Consider the following 19,809-nt stretch of genomic DNA (forward strand, 5'->3'; position numbering starts at 1 on the left):
AGCTCTACATAACAACTGTCAGTTTAGCTCCATATATCTAACACGTTACTGATCATGTTCTTAGAAGAGTTTCAAATAGCTATGAGAGTAGTTGCAATTAAATCTGGTACTCCAAACATTAAAATCATTGTGTGTAAGAGTGTCTTCACATGTTACCAGATCCTAAATTCAGTAAAACATCCTTTTCTACACTAATGGCTTTGTGAAGGGCATGTAAATCAAACCCTTAGTATTCCCCTAACAACTTAATCAATTAAAAATTCACATCATGTACATTTTGATGGCTATTTGATAAAGTCATAATCTAAATCTATGTTAAGAATTAAAATGACAGAAAATGGCCAAAATAATGACTTTTTTAATAAGAGTAATTCATAGACTATCCATGGCACTATGAGGCACTAAGCTGTTACCCCTAGTAAGAGTCTGTCTTACCATGTCTACTTCCATACATGTTAAATATATTCCAGGCAGTAATTCTCATAAGAAATAGGATTTTTGTTTTGCTTTTGTTGGATGGCATGAGGTGGCAGATGACTGACACTGCTAGGAAATATATTCAGGTATTTCCTAAAATCTGCATGATAGCTCATGTGAGGAATGCATACCATAGTGAATACCAAATTGCTTATTGCTTCACTTAGATAGAAAATTCTATTTTTAAATGCCCATCCAGCACAGGAAGGGTTGTAGAAGCCATAATGCTCTAAACTAGGGCAACAGTTCTAGGGCAAGCACAGGAAGGGTTATGGAAGCCATAATAACCTAAACTAGGGCAACAACCCCAAAATTGATTCTGCTTGAAAATGATCAGGATGGAGAGCTGAATTCTACAGTTCACAATACCTTGAGAAGAGCCTTCAATGTGCCTCTTCTCTGAAACTCCTCTGAAGCACGTGACAATACTTTTGAGAAGTGTATTGTGAAAAGAAGTGGGGGTTTTGCTTTGTTTTTTTGTTGGTTTTGTTTTTTAACAGTAAAAGGAGCAGTTCTGGGTAAGTGTGTCAAGGAAGCAGAGAGATCCCTATCAATACTGTCTTAGAAAATCTTGGTTAAGGTATCATATGGTTAAGTAAGAAAATGGCCCATTTCTTTAGTGTATGTAGATTCTTGTTTATTCAAACAAATCAAAAGCCTAAATGAACTATATGTTATCAGCTTTACTGGTACTGCAGGGGCCAGATCCTTATCCTTTCCACTCATCCCAACACCGTGATTGCAGTGCTCAGCACTGAGTGAGGGAAACACAAATCAAAACCTCTGCTGTCTGACATGAAACAGGTTGGGTGATGCAGGCATGCTGAAGATTTTTGCTGTAAGAGATATCGGAGTGATTCTTTATCCCCTTTGTTGAAGACTTTTACACTGTGTAAAAAAAGAAAGGTACTGATTGGAGTCTTAACTTCCTCTAGAGAAAAGGAACCTAAGTCTCCAGCTTTCAGAGTCAACAAGGCAGATATAGGACTGCTGGAGGAAAGTTGCTCTACACTTTTTCTTCTCCTGATTCTGTTTGTTGTCAGACCTCATTCTAAAAAGCATGCGATTAAAATATCTATTGGATTAGGTCCAATAGGTGAAACAGAAATGGTGAAGCCCTGTGGGCTCTGAAAAAGTACTTTTCAGTGCTGTCAATATTTCAGTAGGCCTGGCATACTGGAAGCAGGTATTTTTATATAGCTATAGAATATTTATTGATTAAAAGAATTTAACAACAGAGTGAAGATCCTGAAGACTTAAATTTTAGATACATGCACTTTACCTTCAAGTAGGTGCCTCAAGACCTCCCACAGATTCAATTCTAAGTTGTGAGGTTTTATAGTGTGGGTAAACTTTAAAATATGAATGACAAAGTGCTCTAAGTATATTTGAACTATTGTGCAAGCCTGCAAACACTATGTAGTAATATCTTTGTTAGATTCAGAACTATATGCTGCAGTTTATATTTAATTATTAATTATTTACACATGATCACAGAACTACACCTTAATGTGATGAAGATACTGTCTGCTTAGAGGGAAAGTTATCACCTGATTTCTTTGGTACAAAGGCAAGTCATCTTTGAAAATAAATTGGCAAGCCTGGATACAGGCACCTCTGCTCTTTCCTTTTCAGCACCTTGTTAGACATAGAAACCTCCATTGATAATAAAGCATTGGGGGGAGGGGGGGAAGAGGATGTGACAGTACCATAGAAGCATGATGTGATAAGGGCTTATATTGATCTCTTCTAGGAGTACCTTTATCTTCTTGATTCAGTGATTTGCTGAATCTACTTCACAACCAATTTTGCTGAAGAAAGATTTTTCATGTTTCTCATAGGACCGACAGGAAAGACTTAAACAGCATAGATTGATGCAATTCATTTGTACATCAGCATATTGCCAGAATATTGACAGTTTATTAATGTGATTGATTTGTATGGAATGTAGATTAATTCACAGAGAGATGCGACATCACAAATTAATGATAAGATACAGCAGCTGTTTCCACTGCTTGAAATTAGGATGAATATATATTTCTTATGTGATATTTACATACCTTGGGTCAGATCCTATCTCCTCTACCTAAAAAAAGTAAACAGATACAAATATCTGTTGTGCAGACTGATTTCCTTATCTGTCCTCTATAAGGAAAATTTGAGGCATGGTGTCCACACAAATATCATACTGATGCAACTGGAGACGTGATACATATCAGTTAAATTAAACTACTACATGTATGCATTAACCCCATTCCAACAGTGACTGGAACATGGCTGGGATTCAGTCTTTTTACTCCCAATTAACTGTTTTTAATGTTAGACCATTTTCAATGTTTTTTCTTCTACCCATTTAATATCAGATTATTCCAGACAAGACAGAATGCCTTTAACATGAGAAATTGACTGAGTTCTACTCTAAAATAATGAGATAGGTGAAAATGGAAGAAAATTCTCCTTAGATAGATGAGTAACAGGAGGCAGAACAGGATTTGTAGAAAAGTGCTCATCCTGTCTGAGCAGGAAATTTTAAGAAGCTAATGAATACATCTATACCAATAAATTGGAGAAAGCCATGGCAGATGCGACACAAGCACTGCCAATTTCTGCTAATCTGGCAGCATGCTCCTTGGCACTGTCTTGACGTGTGCCACACAGAGACCTCCCAATGTCCCTGACTAGGGACTGTTTCTTACAGACAGAATCAAAGACAGTCTCCAGCTCTGGAGAGTTCAACACAAATGTCCCACTAAAGCGGGACAAGGGTTGTCCTAAAGATAATCCTCATTATCAAAGAATAGTATGGATAACAACTGATGTGTTTTAAATCTTCAGAGGGAATGGTGGGTTAACCAGATTCAAGCATTTGTTTTTCTCGTGCTAGAGGTGAGACATCTCAGTACATGTGGAACAAATTTCAAAAAGCAATGATAGACTTTTAAAGCAATGTAAACAAGAGTTAATTTTCTTTTTCCCCACTGTGAGGGTGACAGAACACTGGAACAGGCTGCCCAGGGGCGTTGTGGAGTCTCCCTCCCTGGAGATATTCAAGACCTGCCTGGATGCGTTCCTGGTATAGGTGGTCCTGCTCTGGCAGAGGAGTTGGACAAGATGATCATTTGAGCTCCCTTCTGGCCCCTGGTATTCTATGATTCTGTGATAATTTATGTAACCAGAAGCAGTCATTAATTTCTCTTAGTTGCATTCCACAACACACATGCACTAGCTATGAATGCTAATTGTGTTTTGATCCCAGTAAGATTAATTTTCAGTTCAGAGACAGCAGCCAAGTTCAATATCTGAAACTTTAATCTCCTAATTCCTAAATGCATTTTGTTTACAACTCCAGTGCATTTACTACATGTAAGTCAACTAATAATATATAATCATACTTGTTGATAAAATCCTTCAATTAAAAATATAACACAGTTGAATGAAGATTTATAGAGAGCATTTAAACTGTTCTCCCATTGCTGCCAGAAGTGTCATAGGAATTCCCAGGTCAATTGGTTATCCTTGTTAATCAGGCAGAACAATTATTGCCCATTGTTTCTTCACATGTCCTCCTGCAGTCCTGATATAGAACCTGTATGTGATCATTGTATCACGTGTCTCTTGACATTGAGGATACACCTTCAAGTGATGAAAAATTGTTCCAGAAACAGAAGATCTATTGTTTGAAAAGGAGCACACTGCTAAACTGTCTTCCTTTTTGTTTCTCTTCCTCACTGTTGACTCTCCTAGATTTTCCAGTGAAGGAAAGTCTTTGGTTTAGTGAGTCCACTTCAGTCAAAAAGCATTTAAATAAAGTCCCTTCTACTGCTACCCAACCTTTGAATTCCAGGCCAATACAAATGTTGAAGGGTAAGACAGCAAAGAATCTTCTATCAAAAATAGGGCCTGCCATAAAATACATATCCACAAAGGCATAAAGTCAGTGAAATTGGTAACAAGCAGGCAGACTCTTCAAATGCAATTAGTCCTGCCAATTACTAAGCAGTTTCAGTGTCTTTAGATCTTTCAGAAGAAAAAGCCTTCCAACAAGGAAATTATTTACTTAGTTTCAGATCTTTTCTTACTCTCTTCTGCTATTCATCATTTCTGATATCTGATGGCTGCCACCTACTCTGTATGCTTAACATTTTTTATATCACCGAGAATCACTGAAAGGGGAATATAAGCTGAAATCCTCAGTGCTTTGGGGTATTGCTAAGCAATTCCATGTTTTAATTATTTTTTTATGATATTAAAGCATCTTACTTAAAATAAGATCTTGTTAAAAGTGTATTAAAAATGTAATACTGCTACAGATTCAGCTCTACTTCTAGAAATACAATACAAATAAATATAAAGTCATTACTTTAGAAGCATGAAATCAGTCAGATTTTCATATGGAGTGGTATGGAATTACTTGCTGGGGATTTTTTATTAGAACAAATGCATTATCACAGAGAATATGCAGCATATTGCATATATATATATAATGTCCATGTCAAACTTCTCTTATCACCTTGAAAAATACATTCAATAAAAAAAATACATGCTATCAACAGAATACTTGCTTCTCTTGTTTCCTCCTTTTCTCTCAGTTCTCCTTTTATGCAATGTATGCAACAATTATGCTCTCTCAGATCAAAGTAAGGATGCCTGACTGTCAGCAGTTCTTATACTTTACTGTTCTTCATGGTTGAACACAAGTCTAGAGCTCTTTTTAAAAATTGGATCTGAGTGATCATTGCAGACACTGATCTTACAGACCTGACAATTCAACCTAGTGTCAGGTACTTAGATGGTAGTCCTTGCCCCTTTCAGAGTGATTTATCTAACTATATGTTTTTCTCCATCTAGGCATTATCCTTATGAAATCCTCTATTTAAATATAAAAACACCCTCATTAAATATTTCACAGAATCACAGAACTACAGAAAACATCCAGTTGAAAGAGACCTCAAAGATCATCACATCCAACTTTCGACCCAGCACTGAAGGGTCAGAACTAAACCATGTTCCTAAGAGCCAGGTCCACACACTGCTTAAGCACCTCCAGGGATGGTGACTCCACCACTGTCCTGGGCAGACCATTCCAATGTTTGATAAACCTCCCTGAGAAGAGTTGTTTCCAAGCATCCAGCCTGAACCTCCACTGGCACTGCTTGAAACCATTTCCTCTAGTCCTGTTGTTTGCCACCAAAGAAAAGAAGCTGGTCATCTCCTCACTACCATCAGGTAGTTGTAAAGAGCAATGAGATCTCCCCTCAGCCTCCTCTTCTCCATATTGAACAACTCTAGCGCTCTCAGATGCTTCTCTTAGTTCATCTGTTCCAGACCCTTCATGAGCCTTGTTGCCCTCCTCTGAAAATGCTCCAGAACTGACCACAATACTCGAGGTGTGGCCTCACCAGTGCTGAGTACAGAGAGGTGATCACCTCCCTGTTCCCTCTGGTCAAAGTGTTTCTAATACAAACCAGGATGCCATTGGCTTTCTTGGCCACCTGGGCACACTCCTGACTCATAATTAATCAACTGTCAACCAGTACACCCAGGTCCCTCTCAGAGTTGCAGCTTTCCAATCCCATATCCCTAAGCCTGTAGCTTACCGTGGGGTTGTTGTGACCCAGGTAGAGGACCTGGCACTTGGCCTTGTTAAACATCATACAATTAGCCTTGGCCCATTGGTCTAACCAGTCCAGGCCCTGCTGCAAAGCCTACCTACCCTCTAGCAGATTGACACAGCCACCCAGCTTGGTGTCAACTGCAAATTTACTGAGGATGCACTCAATCCCCTCATCCAGATCACTGATAAAGATACAGAAGAGGACAGGCCCCAGTAGTGAACCCTGGGGGATGCCGCTAGTAACTGGGCACCAGCCAGACTTAACTCCATTCACCACAACTCTTTGGGCTCAGCCATCCAGACAGTTTTGCATCCAGTGCAGAGCATACATATGTGGTGGGTTGAAATTTCCCCCCCAGCATTTACTTTGCAGACCAGCTCAGTTAGAAGCAAATGAAAGCTGTATTTACAAGCAAAAACTACACTCTACAGTGGAATGCAAGCCTTGTGCCATGAGTTTCTGAAAGAGAATGCTGTAAAACGAACTATTGCATATAGAACTTGTGGCAGGAATAGAAGATCGTGTTTCTCACACAGTGGCTTGACAAAAAGTGGCTTGACCTAAAGGTGACTTACAACTTCAAGCAACGCAGTCCCCAGACATGTAAGGTGAGGAGCATTAAAAGAGCTAAGGCATCATAATGTTCAAATCCTGTGTGCAGAGAGGACAACAGATCTGAGCCTCTCATCCCTGAGCAAATACATTAACCACTCTATCCATGAGTGTATTTTCATGAGGTCAATGCCAGCACTGTTTCCAGGAGTAGTCTAGGCACAACTACTGGATCTGGTCAGAGGACAATGTGAGAGGACCAGTTGAATAGTTGGGGCATGACTCAAGTTGCCAACATAGCTGCCTTGTGCCATGTGGTTTATTTTAGATAAAATACAGTACCTACAATTTCTACATTGAACTAGAAAGTCTGACATGGGATGTGTAAGAAAGATGAGCTCTTCCAGAACATCAGCCAATGACTGGGCAAGACAAAAATCACAGAAGAATGCAAGTCAGGGGTCATGTCTAGAGGTTGTCTAGTCCTACCTCCTACTCACAGCAAAGTCAATTTGGTTGGAAGTTGGATGAATGTGCTCAGGGTCTTGACCAGGTAGAATTTTAATATCTTTGAGGAAGGGGGTTTAACAACCCTCCTGGGCAACCTGTTCCCATGGTTAACCATTATAACAGTTATATTTTTCCCCCAATTTTATGCAGGCACTTTTTGCCTCAATGTGACCTATGACCACTAACCCTTGCCCTTTTACTCTGCACTTCTGAGAACAGTCTGACCTCATCTTGTCTCTAGCCCTCCGAGTAGCAGGCTGTCTACATTTAGCCTGTATCTGTAGAGTAAAACTATAGAAGTTACTCCATCACCTGATGACCTCTTGTCAGTGGAGAAGGGGCATCAGGAAAAGGAGAGAAGACCCACAGATTGAAACAAAACCAGACTTAATGAAATAGCCAAATTAATACCAGTGTCAATATAAGATATACAAAGTTATACTCAGCCAGTAGAAGTGTAGCTGTCACAATACCCAGGAAAGCAGTCCTCAAGAGCAGGAAAGGGGTAAGCAAACCCCCAAAACAGATCCCAAGCAAGAGGCTTCCCTCTCCTCAGCAAAATTCCTCCTTTGTACTGAGTATGATGCTCATGGTCTGGTACACACCTGTAAGCCAACTCAAGTCATCTGTCCTGACTCACTCTAAAGGGCTAATGGCCTGCAGCCTGAAATACTGTCGCAGCAAAACCAGGACACAGGCAGACATTAAAAGCCACCTTTAAACCTTCTTTTCTGTAGGTTAAACAAACAGAATTTCTTCAGTCTCTTCATGCTCTTCTCCTTCCTGACCATTTTAATGGCTCCTTGTGTGAATCTCCTCTTATCTCTCTTGTACTGGAGAGAGCTTACTACAAGTAGAAAGATTCAGCTGCATATGCTGTTAGACCTCATTGCCACCAGGGTACACTGCAGACACATGTTCAAGTAGTTCACGAGGATGGGGTGTGGTGTGTCTTCACAGAATCAGAAACGTTCAGGTTGGAAAAGACCCTCAGGATCATCAAGTCCAACCGATAACCCTACTCTACAAGGTTCACCCCTAAACCATATCCCCAAGCACCACATCCAAACGACCTTTAAACACATCCAAGGTTGCTGACTCAACCAACTCCCTTGTCTTCTGCAGACTTTAGGCAAAGAGAGATCTAGATCCTTCTTTTGGCTACTAATTCAGATCAGGAGTCATGTTAGCTTTAAGAAGAGAGTAGTGTTATATTTGAAATGAGTAGGATTTTAGATGTACTTGGTTATCCAAATTCTCCAATTGATCATAGTCAAGTTCTGGTCATTTTAAGCTAACCTTTACAAATTAATCTATCATTAACCAAAGCAAATAATTCAATCTTTTTATCACTTAAAAGGAAGGAAGTACAGGGACTGCCCTCATCTTTAGCAACAACAGTTATCTTCAAAATTATCATGCACAGGCTTGTGATAAGGATTACTATACCAGATGTACCAAAATACTTTGGGGACTGCAAATTTACTGAAGACTGTGAAAGTTGAGGTTATAAGCTATTAAACTACTCCTCTCTTCCCCCCCCCCCCCCCCAACTTATTTTTAATTCTTTCCATTAAAATAAAGAGAGAATGGGCCTAATCAGATGAGTAATTACTGTCTGATGAGAGACAGGTGTTCACTATCTGGTTCTTATTCCAAATAAAAAAATATTTCCCAGACATTAGCCTGTTTTTTTCTGTTTTCAGAGGTAAGTTCACATTGCTTTTCACTTCTTCAAAACACAGTTAGGAAAGAAGTGACAGTGAAGGGTTCAAATGCCCTTGGCCAAGTTAAATTTCCCCTGAACTGTGATGTTGGCATATTTAAGCAAGTTGGCAATACACATAACTACCTAATTAACTTCTAGAGCATGTTTAAAGTCTGTCTTAACTCAGTATTGCTGGCCCTGAACATTATTCACAGATTTCTTCATAAAGATTATCACATTTGGGGGCAGGGTGTGTTAATCTTGCTGTGCTAAGCACCTTACTATACATGGTACATGGACATCAATGGTGTTTCTTGCAGAAGAAGGTAGCTTTCATTTGAGCCTAGATATTAAACTGTAGATATGAGGACTAAATTACTAGTTAGCTAGCTTTAATTTAAGTTTCTATTGATCACCACTCTACTTTTCTATGCTATTTGTTTCAAGTATTTTCAAAATTATATCCATTTAAATACACAGTCTCACAAAAGATGAACAGTATGTGCATTTAATATAGGACAGAAACACATCTGTCATGGATTAAAAAAGGAAATTAGAAAAGAGGATTGCTTGCAGGATGTTTTAGCAGCCACCTGCCATTCCCCAAATTTTGCCTGATCTAAGTCAAATAAATTTTACTTTTAAAATAAAGCTAGCATGTATGTCTTGATATGACTGGACTCATAGGGAGCTAAATTATTTATGCTCCCAGAAGTAAAAGTCCCTGCTTTAATCCCCTTGGAACAAATATTATACATTCTCAATCATAGGAAGACTCAGAAGTTTCCAGTTTATCTTTCTATTAATTATTCCTACGTTGTATCTTTCCGTCTTATAACCCAGCTGGACAGCAATTAAAGTTGTGCAAATAATCATCTTCCTGCAGCACAAAGATCTTCAAGAAATAAGTTCTGGCTTTTATCTTAAAGATAAGAAAGAACTTATGCGGACAAAAATGAAGTTTTTTTTTAGTGAAAGCCTTCTGGGAAAAATAAGGAAGGAAAAGCTAAATGATTTTACAATGTCATTAATTAAGTCAAGCTTACGAAACCAGCTTCAGGGTTTTCCCTGTAAAAACATTATCAAACTCTTCTTACATACATCATGCTTCATTAGCACTGTTTTCTTCCTCTTATGGCTCTGATGAAAAAAATACCAAAATGAAATATCAAGAAGCTGATAAGAACACCAGAAATTATTTTACATCGGGAAGCAGTAGTATAAAGATGGCAATTAATGCTAATGAAGCAATATATTAGGTGCTGACACTTATCTGTTTCCGTAGAATGTTGTTCCTGTTTGAAAAAAGAGGGCTGGGATAGCACTAATGCTCTCATTGTTCAGATTAATGTGATGGACATGAAAAGAGTCTCCAGGCAGAATTTTAACTGTAATTCTGTTTTCAGACTGCATAAGCCATTTTTGACTTCTGCTGTATTCCCACGCTTTTTGAGCGGTGCTGATTAAATGTGTCAAAGTATAGAACAGCTTCATTATACAGCTATCTGAATTCCCTCTAGCTTTTAATGCTTGAAACCTAACTCCTGACCTAAAGCTACTGATGTTACTGTTCCTTGGTGTAAAAGATTGAACTTGGAGGAGAACTAGAAGCTCAGTGTACCAGAATCTGTTCTCACAGACCTTGCATGACTTTGGAAGCCTCTTTCCTCTGTGTTTTGTTTGCTTTTTCCCCTCCTGATAAAGATGTATTACGAGCAGAACTTAGGGTCTTCTGTACATTAAAGCCTTCTTAAATGACCCTTGAAATTCAAAAAGATATTTGAAAAAACAGCCCTCTGCTTTTCAGCAAAGACAGTTAGAAACAAGCTGCTCTTCATCCACTGTCTTAATATTTGGCATTGGAACACCACTGCAAAACCTGACTGCATTATATTCATCTGCTAGCAGGCTGTATATGCAGGCATAAGTTTACTTAGGTGAAGCATCATTTACTGTTTGATACCAAGTACTTCATAATTGACTGTATAGTCTATGTATTTCTTTCCTATATCATATATATTTGCTACCATTCAGTATTGAAAAAGTTCAATAATTTTGTACAGTAAGTTGCTTTACTATGTCTCAGGGTGTAAATCAAAGGTGCGACATTTCTTTTTTAGTCTAGGGCTGAATAAGGCTTTAAAGTGATAAGAAAAAGAATCCTGGAGATGATGGTTAGCAGCTTTATCGGTTTACAAATTAAAGTTCTAAATATTTTAGTCTTGCATGTCGATCAGCAAGCTGTGATAATGACATCTGAAACTTACTTCTGATTTTAAAGACGGGCTATTCTAATGAAAATAGTTACCATGTGCTCTGTAGACATCCTTGCCCTGTCTATAAGCATGTGGTGGGTTAACGCCTTTTTCTGAAAACAAAAGAACAAAGCAGGGTGGAGGGCTTGTAGGTACTTTACCCTCCCTGCAGGGCATTTCCCCTGGGGAAGCTGAGTCTGTTCCACTCCCCCCTCCCTGCCCAGCTAGGCTAGAAAAAGCAGGACATCATAGCTGTTGGGTCTCCTTTTTGGCTCCTGCCTCTGCTGGATGAGAGCTACTGCAGCTGCCCTCCTGCTCCTCAGCCACGTGGCCAGACCTGATCCTTTTCCCTGCTGCCTCCACACCTCCTCAGAGAAAGACTGGTTTTGTATTATTCTTTTTCTGTCCCCCTCCCATCCATTCTTGCTCCTTGCCCTTGTGAACTCTTTTTTCCTGTTATTGTCATATATATAATTTAAAGAAAAATTCTTCGCCTCTCTACTTCCAAGCTGACTCCAGATTGTTGTTTAGTGGATTTGCTCCTTACCCCCTTTTTTTCCCCTCTCCCTGTTTGGGGGGGGGCAGGGAGTGGGGAAGAGATTCTCAGCCTTTTCCCCATTTGAGCTTTTAACTCCCAGTTAAGGCTCAAACCACTACAAAGCATCTCTCTCCATGGCTCTCTTAATTCCCTCTGACTATCTTGTGACCCTTCCTCCATCTGTTGGGTCACCAGTTTATAACTTTTATTCAATCTAGATGTCTATAACCCTAAAGAGCAGATATTTTAAACTTTATAATTACTTAGAGCAGCACATTGTACCTCACTTTCTGTACTGCTCTTTATTAATGCTCTCAGAAGAAGACTTAGTGGTGACTGTGAATGGGGAAAAAAAAAAGAAAACATTGTCTGACATTTGTTATTTTTGCCAGGCTTCGTTTTCCTAAGGTAAGACTTAAACCCATTGGCTGGCAAAACAACTAAAGTATTTTTTTCTTTCAGTAAAATATAATTTTTACACTGCTTCCAGCACTGAAGTTAACAGGAAAGACACATCATGGGTGAACATCTCAGCCTGTTCACTTATGAATCTCAGTCGCATTAAAGGTGCTGAACACACAATTCTATGCTGACGTTTTTACCCCAACAAAGTTTCTTGATTGTTCATGCAGAAACATCATCTGAGAAGTAATGTACCTTCATCTGTCAAAGCTATGTCAAGTTTCCATCTTGAAATAGTCAAGCTCCTTACTTATCTCCATAGTTCCCTAAGTATGTTATGTGTATATTAAAATACGATGACAGAATCGAGTTCAGCAGCAATCAGAGCAGCTCTTTTCACTGTCATGCAAAACCACTTATTAACAATAACGTCACTCTTCTGACAAGTGCCTCAGTTCAATACCAGACCAAGTAGTCATGAACACCTTTATAGCACACCTTTCCTATTAGCAGTTCTAGGCCTGTGAGACATCAGGCTTTTGGGCTCCTGTCTGATATGATTTTACCTGTAAATTTCTCAGACATCGGCAAGGATCAGGTAGGACAAATTACAGTGGTGGTAAATGATCAGCTGTGCATTCTGCCTTTCCCAGAGGATTGCCTAAGAGCTTCTTCTCAGGCAGGATTAGCACATGACCACAGGGCAGATACACACCTGATCCCATGACAGAGCAGACAGAATCAGCAGCATATGTGCCACACACATCACAAAAAATTTGGACCGTGTGGTCTGTTTGGTTTTGGTCACGTGGTCACTCTATAGTTAATTATTACAAATTAATTAAGTTGGTGAGGGGCTTGGAACACAAGTCCTGTGAGGAGAGGCTGAGGGAGCTAGGGTTGCTTAGCCTGGAGAAGAGGAGACTGAGGGGTGACCTTATTGCTCTCTACAACTACCTGAAGGGAGGTTGTAGACAGGCGGATGATGGTCTCTTCTCCCAGGCAACCAGCACCAGAACAAGAGGACACAGTCTCAGGCTGCATCAGGGGAAGTTTAGGCTGGATGTTAGGAAGAAGTTCTACAGAGAGAGAGTGATTGCCCATTGGAATGGGCTGCCCGGGGAGGTGGTGGAGTCACCATCATTGGAGGTGTTCAGGAGGAGACTTGATGGGGTGCTTGGTGCCATGGTTTACTTGATTAGGTGGGTTGGATTAGTTCATAGGTTGGACACGATCTTGAAGGTCTCTTCCAACCTGGTTTGTTCTATTCTATTCTAATTTAGTAACTTTACCAATAATACGCAACTGCACAATTCACTCCCTTAGTTATTATCAAAATGAGATTTGAATGCTGCTGTCAAGTTTTGATAGCTATTTAGCAGCATTTTCTTGAGTGGAATAATTCAGATCTTCATGAATAGCTGGAATTAAAAAAAGATATTCAAAGACATTGAATGGGCAAATTGTATAATTATGCACTCTTAATGGGAATAGAAAGCTCCTTTATAAGTTTAAAATGCTATTTTTTAAATTTTATATTTGTTTGAAAACAGTGAAGCTTGCAAAGTGCCCAACGAATTGACAAGATAATTCTTCAAACGGGAAGTTTTATAGACGTTACACAGTCTTATCAGCATAGAAAAGTTGCTCATCGATGCTTATCTGAGCCCCAATCTAGTAAACAACTTCAGCATATTGGCTTAGCCTCACAGTTAAACAAGTAAGAAGTAATGGTTTGCTGCACAAAGATTGCAGAAGAAACTAATTAATAAATTGATACTTTTTTTTCTCTGAAGTCAAGTAAAGGTTGAAAAAAAAAAATAACAAACCCAAGTGGCCAAGAAGGCCAATGGCATCCTGGCGTGCATCAAGAATAGTGTGGCCAGCAGGAGCAGGGAAGTCATTGTGCCCCTGTGCTCAGCACTGGTTAGGCCACACCTTGAGTACTGTGTCCAGTTCTGGGCCTCTCAGTTTAAGAAAGACATTGAGACTCTTGAACATGTCCAGAGAAGGGCAACAAGGCTGGGGAGAGGCCTTGAGCAGAAGTCCTATGAGGAGAGGCTGAGGGAGCTGGGATTGTTTAGCCTGGAGAAGAGGAGGCTCAGGGGAGACCTTATTGCTCTCTACAACTACATGAAGGGTGGTTGTAGCCAGGAAGGGGTTGGTCTCTTCTCCCAGGCAACCAGCACCAGAACAAGAGGACACAGTCTCAAGTTGCACCAGGGGAAGTTTAGGCTCGAGGTGAGGAGAAAGTTCTTCATAGAAAGAGTTGTCGGCCATTGGAACGTACTGCCCAGGGAGGTGGTTGAGTCACCATCCTTGAAGGAGTGCAAAAAGGGATTGGACGTGGCACTTGGTGGCATGGTTTAGTCATGAGGTCTGTGGTGACAGATTGGACTTGATGATCTTTGAGGTCTCTTCCAACCTTGGTGATTCTGTGAAACCTGACACATATCATTGCCATTCTTGCTTTAAAAATGTTTTTATTAAAGAGTCTTAGTCTGCTTATTCCTGCTGCCAAGATGTACCACCTATGTCTGTCTAGATCTATTGATTCCACTCAGCAAATCAATGAATCTTACTGCTACCAAATATGGTAAAACATGTACATTTTTTGCATCCTCTTAAATGTATTGGTTTCTGGAATACCAGGAAATGAAGAAAGCTGTGCAGACCTCTCTAGCTATGTTTTCCTGTCACATTTTGGGCAGCAGGTTGAGAGAGGTGATTCTCCCCTTCTACTCGGCTCTGGTGAGACCCCACCTGGAGTACTGCATCCAGTTATGGAGCCCCTCTTACAGGAAGGATCTGGACATGCTGGAACATGTCCAGAGAAGGGCCATGAGGATGATTAGAAGGCTGGAGCACTTCTATGAGGACAGACTGAGAGCTGGGGCTAATCAGTCTGAAGAAGAGAAGGCTCCAAGGAGACCTTGTTGTGGCCTTCCAGTGTCTGAAGGGGGAATGAAACAAAAATAGAAATGGGTAGATTCAGATTGGATGCTAGGAAGAAGCTCATCACCATGTGAGACACTGGAACAGGTGCCCAGGGAGGTAGTTGAAGCCCCATCTCTGGAGTTTTTTACAGCCAAGCTGAATGTGGCTCTGAGCAACTTGATATAGTATGGTGTCCCTGCCCATAGCAGGGGGGTTGGAATTAGATGATTCTTGAGATCCCTTCCAACCCTACCAATTCTATGATGTTGCTAGAAAATTATTTGCAGCTACCAATAGGTATATTTACATAAGAAAACGAGTAACTTCTGCAGTGACCTTACTTGCATAACTCTGCAATGAAAAAGTGCTTAGAGTATTTACAGAACTAATGCTTGACTGAGAAACTGAAAATATACTCTGGGTACTTACTGAGGGGCAGTTGGGTTATTAAAATATGGCCATAAGAGTAAAATATAATAATGGGTTTGGTGCTTTATATCCTGGAAGCTCTTTGAAAATATTCAATACAATATTTCTGAAACAGAGAACTAATCATCTAGACTTACCCACATTTAATCTGCCTGTGACTTCCCCATTTGAATTGCGAGCATTCACAGTCACATTGTGAGTAGACTGGAGAAGCAGTGATGAGTCCTGAAGTATGGAGCAAAAAAGTAGATTCAGTAGAATAATTAGAACTTTTAACAATTTAAAACATTTAGTCTACTGTTTAAATGAGGTCAGTCAGTGGAAGAGCTTTGTAGCTACAAAACCATCTGTGGATGTTATCAAATAATCTGGGCAGATATTTTTGATTACTTCAACCATATCAGATGTAATATAAGGAAAAAAAAAACACCACAGAAACTTCAGGTGAACAAAATCTGTATTACTAGCCTAATGAATATCATTGCTAATATTTTATCCTTTGGGGAAAAAATGGTTAAGTACTAGATTTACTCATTTCAATAGATAATTGAGTGTCCTAGAAGACTGCCACTTCACTGAAGTGTGAGTACCCCATTTTGAAAACTTATGCTGTCATATCAACATGCTGAGAAATGTGCGTCTGCATCCTGCTTCCTCAGTGGTCCACGAAGCTTGAATGCTTTGGCTTGATTCTGGCACCTGGCCCTGACTTTCCTAGCAAGGCAATTCAGACAGGGGGTGATGGAGAAAGTGTCAGGCTGACTAGCTCAAAGCTGACTTTAATAGATGACAGTACAGATAAGTGTGTCAGTTGAAATTAAATCGTCTCCCTGTTTGTCCCTTGGAAGGATGACAGAAGTTTATCAGCAGGCTGATCAGCATTACCTGCTTGTCCGCATACCTGCACCACAATTTGAGCTTAATACACACCCTGTGCTGTTCCACATCTGTTGTGCCAATATAGAAAATCACATCTGAAGGTCAAAAAGCAATGGCATTCATATTTGGCTTAACTCTCTCCATAGGTTGCATCACAGCTGGGACATTTGCAGAGCAATCACAGCCTCATGCCTACCCATCATTCTGTGCTGCTTATGGAAGCCAGAACTTTCTGAGAAGATGTAACTGGTGTCTTCATTCAGCCCTATCACAACTCACCACAATCTAATGGCTTAGCACAATTGCCTGCTCCCCCAACACAAAAATGACACATGAAACTCAGGGTTGAGATAATGGGTTGAATATAACATGAGATATCATGAGGACAATGCATAATTACCTTAGCTAATAATCTAATAATCTATAATACAATGCATGTCTAATAATCACAGAATCTAATAATACAATGCACGATTACCTTATCTTAGACTATTTGCAGAGGAAGCAGAGTGAAATACAAAGAAAACCCAGCATAAACCAGAAAGCTAAAACCAGCAGCTACCTGACTCCCACTCTTCCTGCTGCCATGCCCGTAGAAAAGCAAAGACCACTTTGAAAAAGCAGGAACCCAGAAACAACCTGAACAGGGAGCCTCCCATGTTGCAATCTGAACTTCAAGCCCCATAATATTTTGCTCCAGTTAGCACTTTCATTTTTGAAGCTGGCATAACTGCAGCATGGTGTGAATAACAGCAGCAGGTTCAATTCAGTCTGTGACACTATGGAAGGCAATTCAAAATGTTACATTATTCTTAGACTGCAGTCAGCATGGAATTACTTCACAAAATAAAGGCATCCCCTTGTGTTAACTCATGTCTTGGTGTTGTGCTTGTTGAACACCTACCATTTCCATTACTTATTCCCATTGTGGGATCCCAATTGCTTTTGCGTCTCAAACAGGGCGTGACATGGCCTGACAGCGTGGCTTAAAACCACTGCAACAGCACCACAGAAAGGCAAATATACACATTGCACTCTGCACAGCTCTGGAGGCACCACCCTTGCCCCACAGGGGGTGATGGGGAAACAGCAACTTCCAGGGGGCCAGGTGCGAACAGCATGCTCAAAAGCTTCGCTCCATGCAGCCTGCACAGCCAGCTGTGCTGCACCACTCCCTCTGCTCCGCACTGCAGTCTGTACCCCAGTTCCTGCTGCCACTCCTCACTGCCTAAGTGGCCCAGAAAGCTCCATCTGTCTGCACTGCTCTGTCAGCTTTGCACTGCTCTGTTTCCACCACTGCAATGGAGGCGCCCCCCCACACACACCTTCTCAAAGTGTGCACCAGCCACCAAGAAGTTGGAACTGTTCCTGTGATAATTCCATGATCTAAATCCAGGGAATGGTGATGTTCCTTCCTTTGCTCTTTGAGTCTCTCTCTCTCTCATTCTCTCTCTACTTTTCCCCTCTCCTCTTCCTTCCCATTTTCTTTCTGCATTGGTCCAATCTAATAAACCCAATTTATCAGCTCTCTGGCATCAGTTCACCTTTATTTACTCCAAGTGAATTGTTTGAATCTTAACTTGACCCCTGCAGATGACCAGGGTTGGTACAGGATAACTGGGTTGTGACACCTATATCCTCCACTCAAACTTTCTGTACTACAGGACTTTTGGAGCCTTCTGAAGCGTCTCCTTGTCTTGAAGAACAGGTAACTGTTTTGACAGACCTATCTGACCACTGTGACCCATCAGATTGGATATACAGACAGTAATGAAACTGGTTCATGGCAAGAGACCTAGCAGAGGTCATTTGAAGTGTCCCAAAATGTTTGTAAAGTGGCATTGAGTGGGTTCTTACATTTTTCTTCAGTTTACTCCCTGAATTGTCTTTAAATGGAGCTGATTTTCAGGGAGATCATACTGCCCACTGTCATTACCTAATATTAGGTATTAGAAAATCATCTGAGTCTGATCACACTCATTTGGATCAGTAAATTTTAGGTAACTGATAGAATTAAAAAGCGGTGAGAAAGTTGTTTGCAGTACAGGTGCATTCACACTAAAATATACTATGTGTCTAATGGACAAGAACCTAAAGTCAGGGAATACATGATACAAAGAGGGTACTAGTAAGTTGCCTTGTTGTGACCTGAGGGGACACTCATTCCTAGATAAAAGAATTTCTAACTACTGGAATGTTGTTAAAGATCAGTCTTTTTCACATACATAGCTTCTGGTACTTTTTCTGGACTCAGGAGAGATCCTGCAGCACCTCAAAGGGCTAACCTCTTAAAATCACTCCCAAATAAGTTCCCAGTTTAGCCTGGAGAAGAGCAGGCTCAGAGGAGACCTTATTGCTGTTTACATCTAGCTGAAAGGAGGTTGTAGCTAAGTGGGGGTTGGTCTCTTATCCCAGGCAATCTGTGACAGAACAAGAGGATACAGCCTCAAGCTGCACAAGGAAAGGTTTAGGCTGGATGTTAGGAAGAAATTCTTTACAGGGAGAGTGATTGACCATTAGAATGGGCTGTACAGGGAGGTGGTAGAGTCACTGTCCCTGGAAATGTTTAAAATAAGACTGGATGAGGCACTTAGTGCCATGGTTTAGTTGATTAGATGGTGTTGGGTGATAGGTTGGACTCTATTTCAAAGGTCTTGCCTGACCGGGTCAATTCTGAATTTCTGTATGAAGGATGGGTATTCTTTACAGAAAGAATCAGGGAGAAAAGGACATTGTGACAAGAGAAGTGTGACTGATTTCCAAGCCAGCCTGAACTTTTTCCTCTGCATTTACCACCATGAAACATAACCACAATAGAGAAGATGCAGGCTTTTTCGGTCCTTTTTGAAATATGTCTTATGATTCATAAGAAGTGATTCTCACTTTCCAACCTGCTCCTCTTCCTAAAGGCTTCCTGTTCAGAATTGATTGATAAGTGAATGCATTTTCCAGGTATGCTTTATTGCTTTTTTTCCTCCTTTCCTTCCTTATTTCTGAAAAGGAGCAGTGAAGGGGAAGAAATGGTCTTTAAATGAGACACAAAAGCAGAGATTTATTGAATGATAAGAGCAGATTCAAGGGGGCTCCAGGTAAAAATAGTATAATTAGCATAATATCATCTGACTATACAGCTCCTGCTCCACCATCACCAATTTGCACCCATCCCAGAGCTGGGGGCAAGACCCTCACCACCCAAAGGAGCTCAGCCCCAGGAAGGAAGTCTAACCAGCACCCGTGGATGATATTGGAACGGTCATCAAGTTTTTTCCCTATCGAACCCGGGGGGCCACCAGGCCCCCCGGCCTTTGTTGTCACCACCACCATCACCCAGGGTGCACCATGGGCACTCACCAGTGATGAGAGGAGGATCCCTCAAGCCCAAATAGGCTCAGCTTGGGGCTTCTGCCTTTCCTGGAGGGGAATAAAAAGGGGAGTGCGTGGGGAGGGCCAAGTGTCCACACCTGGGGTGGGAGGAGACTCCAACAGAGCCCAGGTGCTCTGGGGTTT

At 40.7% G+C, this 19,809-nt stretch overlaps 1 protein-coding gene across 4 annotated transcripts in view; it reads right to left on the reverse strand.

Annotated features, from left to right (window-relative positions):
• Positions 1–19,809, reverse strand: part of SGCG (sarcoglycan gamma) — a 146,447-nt gene that overhangs the window by 37,433 nt on the left and 89,205 nt on the right. For all 4 annotated transcript variants that reach the window (XM_068144022.1, XM_068144013.1, XM_068144039.1 and 1 more), the window contains one exon: positions 15,561–15,648. In XM_068144022.1, the coding sequence (XP_068000123.1) occupies positions 15,561–15,648 (88 nt within the window). The remainder of the gene's footprint in view (positions 1–15,560; positions 15,649–19,809) is intronic.

The sequence above is a fragment of the Melanerpes formicivorus genome, unplaced genomic scaffold (assembly GCF_026170545.1).
Source record: "Melanerpes formicivorus ecotype bairdi unplaced genomic scaffold, bMelFor1.0.p_v2 SCAF_1, whole genome shotgun sequence".
In the NCBI taxonomy this organism is placed as follows: Eukaryota; Metazoa; Chordata; class Aves; order Piciformes; family Picidae; genus Melanerpes; species Melanerpes formicivorus.